The sequence below is a fragment of the Toxotes jaculatrix genome, chromosome 13 (genome assembly GCF_017976425.1).
Source record: "Toxotes jaculatrix isolate fToxJac2 chromosome 13, fToxJac2.pri, whole genome shotgun sequence".
Taxonomy (NCBI): Eukaryota; Metazoa; Chordata; class Actinopteri; family Toxotidae; genus Toxotes; species Toxotes jaculatrix.
The window spans coordinates 14,909,077-14,921,651 of NC_054406.1; the positions used below are offsets into that span (position 1 = coordinate 14,909,077).

The following is a 12,575-nucleotide window of genomic DNA, read 5'->3' on the forward strand; positions in this document are numbered from 1 at the left end:
TGTCATACTGTTTGTGTGTGTGTGGGTTTGTGAGTGCGTGCACGTTCCTTTATGTTCAGATACACTTTTGAGAATTAAAGTTGATACATTCTTGTCATTTAGTGTCACACTGATCATGTTTGAGCGGTCTGTCACAGCCGAGGTTTATTTATTCTTGAGTGAAGTGTTGTACTGAGCTATGGTTAACATGATGTCTTTGGTCGGCTGTCCATGAAATGTTTAACTGTTTGACTGATTGACATTGACATTTTAAGTCAACATGTGGAAACAATTTATTGTTCCTCAAGTGTATATTCACACAGTCAGCAAAACTCGACATTCAGTTGAATTTTTTTGTATTTTATTGTTATACACACCAAGTAAGTGCACAGTGAAAATGGACACACATTGTGAACCACAGAGCCAGATGTGCATATACTTTTATGTGTTGAGTGTGTGGTTTATGTCAGATTTGTTGTAATAATAGGGGCACATCGTATGTATCTGTTGGGGAGGCAGCTCAGGAGGTTTTCCATATTTTTATTATTTTCAGGTAGTACATGAGGAAGAATATCTTGGAAACCCATGTTTAAAAAAAATAAACTATCTGTCTATTATTTCTCCAGAGGCAGGATAAAATCCAAAACTTTTCTCAAGAGACAGTAAATACCACAAGCAACAGGCCAGCTTATCATTTCTCATAAAGTGCAGCTGTCATTAAAGCTTTCCTCCTAGGTGTAAACGTTGCTCAGCTATACAGTATTGGCAGGCAAAGCCCACATACTTTTATTGTATATTGTAATTTCAAGATTGCAGATCTTGTGCAAGTCGTACAATAATAACGTTCGTAAATAGACAACACAATTTTCTCTCCATCCGCTGTTGAAGGTATTCATTGTCATTAGCTTGAGAGGAGGTAATTAAGTTCTCCACTAAAGCATTGGCAATGAAAAAACAGGGAACATCATGCTGCCCGCAATACAATTTCATCTTTTGCTGCACTACAAATCTTTATGGCAGAAAGAAAAAAATTCTGTTGATTAAAAAAAACACAAACAAAATGCTTTTTTGTTTCCCACATTTTATTTTAAATGTAGTCACTTTCATTCCCCAACATAAGGATTCCTTATCATAGCCAGACCTATTGGCCAAAGGAGGATGTAGACAACTACGTGCCTCCTCTAACACATTTTTATCTTAAAAAGGTAAAAGATTTTCCTAATAAGAGAGAATTTCATGTACAGACCTGTTCTCTGCTAGCAGCGTTGTGACCGTGACATGTTATCTGTGTAGCTTCCTGTGACCATATCCAGCTTTTTCATCGAGGCTTAAGACACCTGTGCTTGGAATTGGACCCATATTGCAAGTGGTTGTGCTGCTGTGCTGCCTGGACTACCTGTCAAATCCCCTTTTAGCCCTTAAAAAAAAACTTTAAGATTTGAAGTTTTGGAGGATATTTGGCAGGTGAACTCAAATTTACTAAACCATAGCTTTTACAGGTTACGTCTTAAAATGCGTAAATTATTCAGGTTTTAGTGGAAAACCCGCCATAACACTACTCCAAAAAATTGTACTTAGCTTAAGATTTAGATTGAGAACATGGTTACTATTTTGAATTCTTCTCTCTTTTCGAAATAAAATTCTTAAATCCCTGGAAAACCTGGCTTTGGCACAGAGAAAAAAAAAGACAGATAGAAATCCCTCATGTGAAATATCAAAAACTGTTGTACCTTTTGCCGAAAATTGTGTGTTCGCATGCGACCTCAAGTTGATTGAAAAGCTCCATTTTCAGGGCCTTTTAGTCTTGCTGCTTCTTTACCCGTCAGTGATGAAGCTGGCCTTCTTGACCCCTTCAGAACATCTCTGCTACTGGTCTTATGTCTCCCATAATGTTTCCACCTGTCTCCAGTGACTAGAATAGAAATACAGCCAGGGTTACCCATGAGGTTAATGTGTCGTGTGAGCTGCCAGGGTAATTAGTTCAGTTAAAATCTTATTGATCGACCTCTGCAATCAACCTTCTATTGAAAGCATTTAGAGGGAATTGAAGGGACGTGAAAATAAAGGGAAGAGTAGAAAGATGTAGAGTAATAAAGTGTACAAAGTTCTTTTGTATGAGATTCTGTGGTCTCTCTTACCCTTGTTGGATGTCAAAGCAATTGACCATTTGGTGTTGAATAACCGCCATCCACCATTTAAGCCACACTGGTTTTTGTTAACTATTAGCTGATAAAACCCTTTTCATTTTTCCTCAAGCCCTCAAAGCTCTTAGGGTATTCTTCCAAGAAAATGGAGATGGGATAGAGAGAACAAAAGAAGAGAACAAAGATGAGAAAGGAAGTGCTATTTAGGCTGCTAAACACAGAGCAGACTCAAGAATAAGTGGGTTGACATAGGCTTCTAATGCCAAGCAGTGCAAAAGAGCTTGTCAGTGCATGCAAGTGATGATCGCTGCATATTAAAGCTATAGAGTGAATGGGTGAACTTGGTGAACTTGGTGGTGAACAGTGTCTCTTTGAAACGTTCTGTCCCTTTGAGTTGGAACTTGCTATAGGTGTGTGTGTAGTCATGTGAGAGTTTTTTGTGTATTTGTCTCACACTCACTGTTTACGTCCCCTGTGACCCCCCCCCCCCCCCCCCCCGTTTTTTTCTCTCCACCTCCAGGGAAGCTGGCGCAGAAAACTGGGGCACAGAAGGCTGCCAAACGCTCGCATCAACCACTGTCCACACCAAATGCCTGTGCAGCAGGATATCCACCTACGCCGTGTTAGCTCAGCAAGCTAAAGACCCGGTGAGTCACACCAATGCATAGCCTGATGTAATCTGTGGGACTTGGGGGGCTAACAAGGCAACTACCAAGGGCCAGGTCAGTGAGCTGATGAATTACTGTGGCATGAATTTACTGTAAAATAAGACAAGGCTGCTAAGGCTGTCATTTATTTTCTTTATAGAGACATATGAATAGGTGACGCTGGTTAAACTTTATCATGGTATAAGATGCTGTTTTGATCACTTGTCTGTTTATATGTTGTCCAGCTGTCACTCTCCACATTATGGAACTTTTTTGAGCTATAACTTGATAAAGGTCAGGTTGTTCAGTGAGCTGCTTCCATGGAAGAGAAAAGAGAGGCGTCAAGAGAAAGAAAGAGATTTTATTGTGTCTGTGTGTGTGATTTTGCCTGCAGCACATAACCTGCGCTTCTATAAATAGTTCACGTGGCTTGCAGTGTGTGTGACATGATTAAAGAAGGCTTTTTAGCACTTTGGGGTAAATGCCTGTGCTGATACATTGACCCAATCTCCTGTATTACGCTAATGGACATCCAAAGACCTGACAGCTCTTAGTTCACCCTCTTCATCCAACAAACCCTAATTAATTAATTGTGTGGTATAACATCCCACATCGTCACCCCATTTATTTCACACCTTCCATCAATACGCACCTACTGTAGTTTATTATTTATACCCACTGTCCTATTCTTTTTTCTTCTTAGCCATATTTTTCCTCCTCCTCCTTATTCCTCCCTCCACCCTACTTTTGTCACCTCCTTCACCTTCCTTTTCACCTTCTTAACAGTTTCAGTTGTTATTCACACTTTAAGCCACAGCTCCTTGACTGCTATGGTCACAAAATGTTCCCTATAGCTTTAGCTGTTAATTTGTCTCCGTGCTTGCACCTTGCACCTAATACCCATGAGGACAGTAATAACATGAAATAATCAGGGAGTGTAAGGAGATGGAGTTTGGCTTCATTTGTTGTTACACACTAGAATCTATGAGAGATTTTTGTTTAATGGTCAGTTTAGAAAATGGAGTCAGCAAAGCACATCTTTCACCTAGTAAGCACTGGAGGGTAACTCCAGGTGTCACAGAAATGGAAAGTGATTGTGAGGAATAGAGGATTTGGGAGAGGAAATGTTCAACCAAACAGAAAAGGCAGTCTGGTCTCAGCTGGCAGGGAGAGTTAAGAGAGAGAAAGGAAGAAAGAAAGAAAGAAAGAAAGAAAGAAAGAGAGACGGAGAAATGGAAAGGGGATGTCTGCACTAAGTAATAATGCATTAACAACCAGAGTGTTGCTGAGATAAAGAGCTGTGCACTTATGTGGACATCTATACTTGAGTAACCTTTTCAGTGTAAAACATGGCTTCCATATAGCACTCACCGGTACTGTGTATTTAGCACTTGATTTTTCAAAAACACATTACCGTTAAAAATGTTCCTTTCCTCACATACACTCTGCATCAAACATGGAAAAAATACATCTTATGGATGTGGCACGGTGGATCAGTAGAGTTTGCATGTTCTCTTCATCCGTGCACGTTTGTTCTGTGATCTTTTTTTCCTCTCATGTTCCAGAGACACATTTCATAGTCATGTGGACTGTACATCGCTGTCAGTTTGATAGTGCTGCAAACTAGAAAGGAGCTGCTAGTTCTAGAGGTAGTTTCTCCCAAACTAACATCCCATTTCAAGTTTTTCTTTTAATGGGACTGCCATTGAATGACAACGGTTAAAGAATGTGAAAGGGGTCACTCATAGTGATGAATCTACTGAGAATTATCACCTCAGTGTGCAGCTACCTCAGCTTTATGGTGATATAAAGTGAAATTTAGCTCACTGTTTAGCTGTCAGTTACAAATACAAAATGCATCACTACTGCAATAGGGAACAAAACATAGTCCCATGTTTTGCCAAATTTATCCTAAATTGACCCAGAATCATAAAATGAATTTATTTAAGCTGTAGATTGTATTTCTGTCTTTGCAACAAAAGCCCTCATCATTAGCACGACATGTAGTGTAATGGAATATTAAGCTCTGTGACACCTTGGGAATCAGTGTTAATTTTCCACCTTCCTTTTTTCTTTCTTTTCTTTTCTTTTTTTTTATTTTAATGTCCACAGACTTGTACCTTGCTTGCTTTGCATACTTCACCAAAGAACCACTTCATCTCTAATTTAATTTTGTCTTTTGAACAAGACTTTCACTTCGAGAACCAAGGATGCCAGAAATAGCTCCCCCAACTTTTCAGCTCTATTTTGATTATTAATGATGAAAGGGGCTATTTTCTTTACCCATATGCTTATTTTCTTTCAGCATTTAAAGCTTAAGGTTCCAAAAAGTTAGAGGGATCATACTGTGTGGTACTTTCTTGCAAGGCAATCATTTAAAAAATTTTAATGAATCACCATCACCCTCAGTTTTGTTGCTGGGGACCTCGAAGTATGGATAGATGGATTGAAGTGACAGCTATCTTGAACTTGGATGGAATAAGCCATCTAATCCATCCAAACTTAGATAAGCCAAGTCACACCTAACTCATGACACCAGCAGTACAACTGAGAAGGTAACACTGAATGACCGCTTAGATGCTCTGCCCTTCTATAGGCTCTAAAATCGATAGTCAAATAATAACTATAATAATATAGACCACTAATAATCAGCTGGCTTGTGAGGAGTTTCTGTACCACACCATAGAAGCTATTATTTTATTGCCTTCTCCTCCTTTCCTGGATATACCCACCACCCCATACTTTTTTTATTAAGTGTAAAGAGGGTCAAAATAAGGTGATGGCCTTCAGGTGAGTAACTGCAGTTATCCATTATTTTGTCTCTCAAAGCTTGAATTACTTCACAGGGGTCTGGAACCTATTACAGAACTCGGAGAAACATTAATTCCCATTATATGGTAAAACACGATGGCTTCAACCTAAAAGTTGAGCGGGTCATTCCAGCTGCTATTTCTGGTTCCCGTGACTCTTCCTCCATCTGAACATTATTGACTTTTTCCCTCGCCACACAGTGAGCAGGTTGGCCATGTTGAGTGAAAGAGGACTAGGAGGGAAAACACATTGACTTTTGTGACATTTGTGACATCTGTGAAGAGTGTGTTAGTCATTAGTGATTCATCATTCAGCCCCCGGTACCACCATTAAACCCAGTGCTGAGGACCGGAAGGTATGGGTCAGTGTTTTTGTGTCAATGGCTCTCAGTCAGAAGCTGTTGTGGCTAGTGCTGAGTGCACTTTGTTGCTTTAGGGTGCTCCAGAGTTAGCTTTTTATTCCAGCAGAGATTGGATTCTATAAAAGAGGAGGGAGAGACAGATTGAATTTGGCAACACATAAAAAAAACAACCAAAAAAAAAAACAGCCACATCCAGACATTCAAACAAAGACAAGTATAGGTATGGATGTTTGCACTTAAAAACAATCACACACACAAGCATGCATGTCTGTATGTGTCAAGTCTGCACACACAAAAATACACATGTAGACCCTCAAAGACACACACACACACACATACACACACTCATATGCTGTGTCCAGGCTGTGTGGCTGTTGGAGCAGAGCTGAGTATCAGCAGCCCAGCTCTGACAGCTTATCCTGGGCCGCGGCGCTAGGGACAAGGGGGGTTGCGGATTAACCTCCATGTTTAATAGAAAAGGGAGGAGGGGGGGAGCGGGGGAGAGAAAGAGATGGAGGGATTTAGAAGCAGTGCTGCCATTACAGGCCGTTTACAGTGGAGTGAGGGATAGCCAGTTAATCCTGTTTACTTTCTATAGCCTCTGAGATTTTTGTGTGCGTATGTGTGTGTGCATTCTGCTGTGTGTCTGTAGAGAGACCTTCACTATCAGACACAAGACAGAGGTTGTTACTTTAGAGAAACAGAGGAGAGAGAGAGAGGAGTTGATTGAGTGAGGTCATGAAGCCATATAATAAACCAAGCCACTTAATTCCCAAAATGACTGCAGTGGGAACACAGACCCTACGGATATGTCTGGACTCATTGCCTCCACAGTGCTCACAGGGATCATGGGATTTGGAGTTGAAGGAGATATTGGCTTTATAAAAGTCAGTTTAACATTTTGTGCCTCCAGTTAATCAACTGAGTTATACCTCTTTGCATCGTTTTTGTCAGCACATAAGATCGCTGTCCTAGTTGTGTTAAAATTAATTACAGTTTTCAAGTCCCTCTCTCCAACTTGTTTTCAAAGCTACAGAGGGAATCGTAGCTCGTGCCTGCCTAAGCAGGTAACCAGAAACGCGAGTGAAAAGGTCAGTGGTTCAAACAGCACCTGAGACCTTGATCCAGTCAGCAGAGATGAGCACACAAACAAACACACACATTGGCTAGGAGATGAAAAACAACGCAGCAGGCGTGGAGAGGAGAGGATGCCTTTTGTGTTTCCATAATTTATTTATAAGCCAATTATTGTATCAAAGCAATTTCTCAAAAGAACAATATGTGAAGTGATGTCTGCTTCTCCTGTAAAGGATTTTTCACAGCTTCTTTTACCTGCAACAATAACTGCATTTGGCCCAATTATTCTCCTGAAATGATGGGGTCTACTTGAGATGAATTGTGTCTTGTTTCCTCTACTATCATTAGTGCTCACCAGCACCTAATCAGAACAGAAAAATTTCACAGCTGAGTGTCTATTATTTAGACAATTAATGGCCAAAGTGCCTGATTTAACTGTGGAGGGATGATAGGGGTGATTGAGGTGCCACAAGATGGCAGCTCATATTTTAATTTATATCGACTTAACTTCAGACAGCGTTTAGAAAGGCAAAAAATGTCATCCCTAGATGAAGCAGGACTGCAAGGTTATAGTATGCAAATATGTTGCACTTGTCAACTGTAATTAAAAGATGAGCGTTGCTAAAATTTATGAGGGACTGTGCGTGGAATTGCATTAGAATCTCTGAATCCCTTGTCACATTAATTGAAGGTTAGTTAGTGACAAGGGAAATGATGACAGAATAAACAGGTGAAATTATATAGATGTGTCTCACAGGGCGAAGATTTCTAATGGCTGAGCATGGATGTGGGGAGGACAGCTTTACGGGTTAATTAGATATTTTAAAATAGTAGAGTAGAAAGTGTTGTTTTGGTTGTGGTGGCACACGCACATACACACACACACAGACAGTCCAAGAATAACTATTTGAGTGAGGGGTCAAGAATAGTTTCGGCATGTGTTTTAAGTTGTGTAAAATATAAATTTTTTCCCAAAACATGGAGAGTAAGATGTTGTTTTTATAAACTCATAGTTAAAATTTGATAAGATCTGTTTGAACCAACAAGGTCTGTTATAGTGTATCTACCACTGGACCAAGATGGTTTGATAGCAGCCCTGAAGAAAAGGTGAACTTTGTTTTGGATCAGGCCTTTGCTGTGTAGGTGATACTCTACACTTAGCCTCCACAAGTTGCACAAACTAGAGACCATCTTGTGATGCCATGACTCCCTTCAACATGTTGACGGTCCAACCTATCAGCACTCATTAGTCATATTGTACCACAGAGGTGGTTTTGAGTACTTTAGCATGTGTTTACATGTCTGTCTGTCTGTGGGCAGATTCTGTTAGCACGACAGCATCGCAACGGTGCAAGATGCAGTCATGAAACTTGAAAACACCATGAAAACAGGTGTGTGTTGAGACAGAGTTCGAAGATGAAAAATGGCCCAAGCAAGAGAAAAACTACAGACTATCTTGCAGTGGGACCATACAGTTACTCAGCTTCTCTCATGTTGTGTGTCCCACTGCACCATACACACATTTGGTGTGATCCCATCACAAGATGGTCTCTAGTTACATGAGCACTCAATACTCATGGGTTGAAGCACAGCCATCCTCGAACTCGGTCTTCATTTTGAGCTCAGTTACACACCTGTGAAGTTTCCTGACTGCATCTTCACACAATTATGACACATGTTGGTAACAAAATCTGTCCACAGACAGACAGACAGACATATGAACACCTGCCAAAGTACTCAAAACCTCATCTGTGGTTCCTGCTACAGTGGGTGTCTCCAGGACCACACTTTGTCATAATGGCACACACACATAGAGACAGACTCACAGGGTGAAAACAATACCAGTCACGCTGTCACGGCTGGTAAATACCTGAGGATAGGGCCAGCACTTGATATGATGACTTAACATTTTAAGTCACTATGTCAGCCCTCCAGGTTGTCACACACTGACAGGAGACTTATGGATTGTCTTGAGGCCAGTGAAGTCGGAGCCTGTCAAGTTGAATCCTCGAGGGTCTGCTGAATTGATTCAGTGGAAGCATATCACACGTTATATTTACCTAGTGCTATGACAGCTAAACAGGCAACTGAATAGAAGGAACGCTAGATTAGCAAGATGTAGAGTGTTACATCTCTGCAGTGGCACAAGCTGCTTGTGTGTACTGGTGTATTTGTGTGCCTGTGCGCGTGTGGGGACAAAAGGTAAATACTTTGAAAATGGCATCTTTTTGAGAATTATACAGCATTCCACAAGGGGCATAGCATTTTCTCAGCCTACATGGGACTATGACACAGACTGCAAAATACGGCATACTACAAGAGTGATGATGAATACCCACAAATGTACGCACTCAATGCAAACAGCTGTGTTATTTAGAGTCTGAGACGGGCCTCACCAGAAAAATGACGATATTGGTTGTATGTTCAAATACCCGAAATGACTCGTGTTTACCCTTTCCTGCCAAGGAGCTCTTGCATCTGTGCAAGTTATGGCTGTTCTCTCTCAAACGGTATTAGTAATGTCATGTTGTCATGCCTCTGCAGAATGTTTTAGGAAAGCAGTTGGGTAAAAAAGCATGGTACTTTGATATGCTGTTCACAGCCCATTTTGTACAAACATTCAGCGTTTTTTGAGCGTTTGTTCAGTGAACATTTTAACCTCAAAAATGCATTAACTGATTTTTTCGGTCACTTTGGGGAAGCAGAAACTAGCTGTAAACACATCATTTATTACACATAATATTGCCTGTATATATCAAGCTTATCAAGTTGATAGGCAAACATTTTAGCTGATATCTACATGAAATGGGCCAACATTAGCATTCAATTGGAGCTGGGTTTCTGGCCAAAAGAAGTAGTAAGGTTCAAATGGACGTGGATCAAAAGAGAAGGCATGGAGAAACCCACTGCTGAGGAGTGTGTAAGAGATACAGGTAGGGAGGAAGTGGGGGAAGAATGGGAGACACAGAGAGGGACAGAAAGGGAGGGAGGGGGTGGTAGCGGGATAGGTAGGAGTGGAGGGAGGAGGAGTGTCAGTGAGAGGAGATAAGTAGGTTAAACTTCCTGAGCTGAAAATAGCTATCTTCTCCATCACATGGTAGCCAAGCTGCCCAGGGGAGCCTGGCCATATACAGCAGAGCCTCAGCACACTCTTTCTAATCTGGTGTCTCTCTCTCTGTGTTTTTCTCTGTACTCACACACATAGTGCGCGCACACAAAACACAGGCACATACCTCCTCCTACTGCAACATAATATCACTATATCTATTTAGGGCAGGCGTTTGTGTGACACTGCAGCCACAGGCTTGATGTGTTATGTTTGTGTGTATGTGTGGGTGTTTTCCTCTTTTCATTTCCCCCTCTGTAGCATTCTTCCACATTATGAAATTAGATGCGTAATCTCATCGCGCACACATAACCTAACAGTATCATTTAAGAAAACACTGTTTGTCAAATTGACATAATGAAAAGCTGAGGAACAATTTGTGGATGTATACTGGGTAAATTAAAAGAAGGAGTATAATTTATTTCATTACTTGTCTGGTAGAGACTAATTTAAGATAAAGTAAAAGATAGAGTGAAAGGGAAATTCAATAGGCTGTATGTGTGTGTGTGTGTGTGTGCGCGTGTGCGTGTGTGTGTGCGTGTGTGTGAATGCATCTGCCATTCCCCATGCATCCTCCATGTTTGATCTGTGAGACATGGCTGCCTGTGTATCCTTTGACCTTCCACTCTACATAATATCAAACACAGCGAGTCTCTGTTGTGTCTCACTCTCCTCCTAAGCCTTCCCTTTATCCTGAAGCAGGTGTTTGTCATGTACCCTCTTTCTTTTTTTTGTGGGTCTCTCCTTTCTCATGAGGCGGTTTTGATTATGTTTCACCTCCATTCTCCTCCCAGTGTGTTTGTGTGTATGCTGTATTGGTATTCCAACCTATTCCACTTTCCTCTGGAGAAATTGGCTTCCTTTGATGGGCCAGGAAAAACCACTAAAAGGGAAGCTTTGACTCTCTCTCATTTTCTTTCTCCCTATCTATGTCTTCCTCCCCCTTCTCTTTGCTTTCTCTTACTTGTCCTTAACTGTTCCCACTCCATCTCTCTTTGAATTTCTCTCCTACTCCTTCTTTTCAGTTTGCTTTCTTTATCCTTTTCTGAAGTCTTTCTTCCTCAGCCTTCAGCTCATCTTGAATAGACACGCGCACATATTCATGCAGCTTAAACACTGACTTTCAATTACTTGGCACATCTGCCTGGACGTGCCTTTGTGTGCAAGTATGTACTTTATTTGCAGTAAAAGACACCTTGTGCGGTGTGTGTGTGTGTGTACAGTGATAAATCTTTGGGATGAAAGGGAAGGCTAGCCACCCTAGGAGGTAAATTGAGGTAAATTGTGTGATTAAGAACTTAAAAGCAGGCCAAACATCAAGCCCATTTGGGACTCGGCTGGGTGTATACTCTCCACGCAGCTTCATTTGTCTGTTCCTCATCCTTTCAAAGGCACACCTCAGGAGAGAAGCAAAGCAGAGGTGTGTTGTACATCATGACCTAAATCGCTTAATTATGTACTATGGTCTAGTGCTTTTACCCTTGTACGTGTGAAATCATACAATGGGTGTAAATAGGTGCACAGCAGGTGTAAATGAAGCTTTTCTCAAGCCCGCATCAGTGTGCATTTTCTACCTTTGCATTTGTTTGGCTACGTGAATAAGTCTTCATGTGTCAGTGGCTGTAAATAATAGTACACTAAAACTATAATTATAATTAGAAGGTCTGTGGGTGATTCTGGAAAAGTTTCAGAGGTCACATCACAGTATTCAAGATAGGTGAACTACTTTTAACAAATAGCAATAGTTCAGAATAGTGTAATTATGTGTTATTATCCAGCTCCATCTAACAGACTCTTGTAATTCTAATTAAAGGTAATTGCATATAATTAGCAGGTTATCATTAAATGGGGCTACCAAAGGGATTACAGCTAAGGGAGCGTAAGAGTTTGTAACCGGATTTATTCCAAATTCAGTTATCGCTCTCCCTCACACATCTATCTGGCTAACTAAGAGCTAACCCTGTGTGTGACACTGGATTTTACAGTAAACCAGTTTTCAGGCAGCCATTCAGGCTGTTGGCCACGGCTAAATACTAACTTTTTACAGCTTATTAGAGAACTATAATCAGAAACAAGCTTCAAACACATACACAGGGCAGTTTGTTGAGGACATTTAACACAGTGGACAGTGTAGGGTTTATCAAGCAAGGTACATCTGTGAGATAATGTGGTGCAATAATTATCAACTATTCATTTTCTCCTCTCTGTCCCTCTTCTTTCCCTCCTTGTCACTCTCTCCAGGACATGGGTCCTACCAGCATGCCCTCTGTGCCCCTCATGGTGGGCTGTGGGGTTTCCTGTACAGCCCTGCTCATCCTGCTGCTAATCTATGCTGCCTTCTGGAGGTGAGGACACACACACATATGCATGTGCACACAGACCTGATGATATCCTGCTTGTTTCTATATTCACACGCCCTCACCAGCCATTATTCAGACAACCCAATGCGT

The 12,575-nt window shown here is 41.1% G+C and overlaps 1 protein-coding gene across 1 annotated transcript in view; it reads left to right on the forward strand.

The window, feature by feature from the left end:
- The window catches only part of adgrb2 (adhesion G protein-coupled receptor B2), a 133,746-nt gene that overhangs the window by 78,843 nt on the left and 42,328 nt on the right, over positions 1 to 12,575 (forward strand). The window contains exons 16-17 of the mRNA XM_041053130.1: positions 2,644 to 2,770; positions 12,367 to 12,470. Coding sequence (XP_040909064.1) covers positions 2,644 to 2,770; positions 12,367 to 12,470 — 231 coding nt within the window. The remainder of the gene's footprint in view (positions 1 to 2,643; positions 2,771 to 12,366; positions 12,471 to 12,575) is intronic.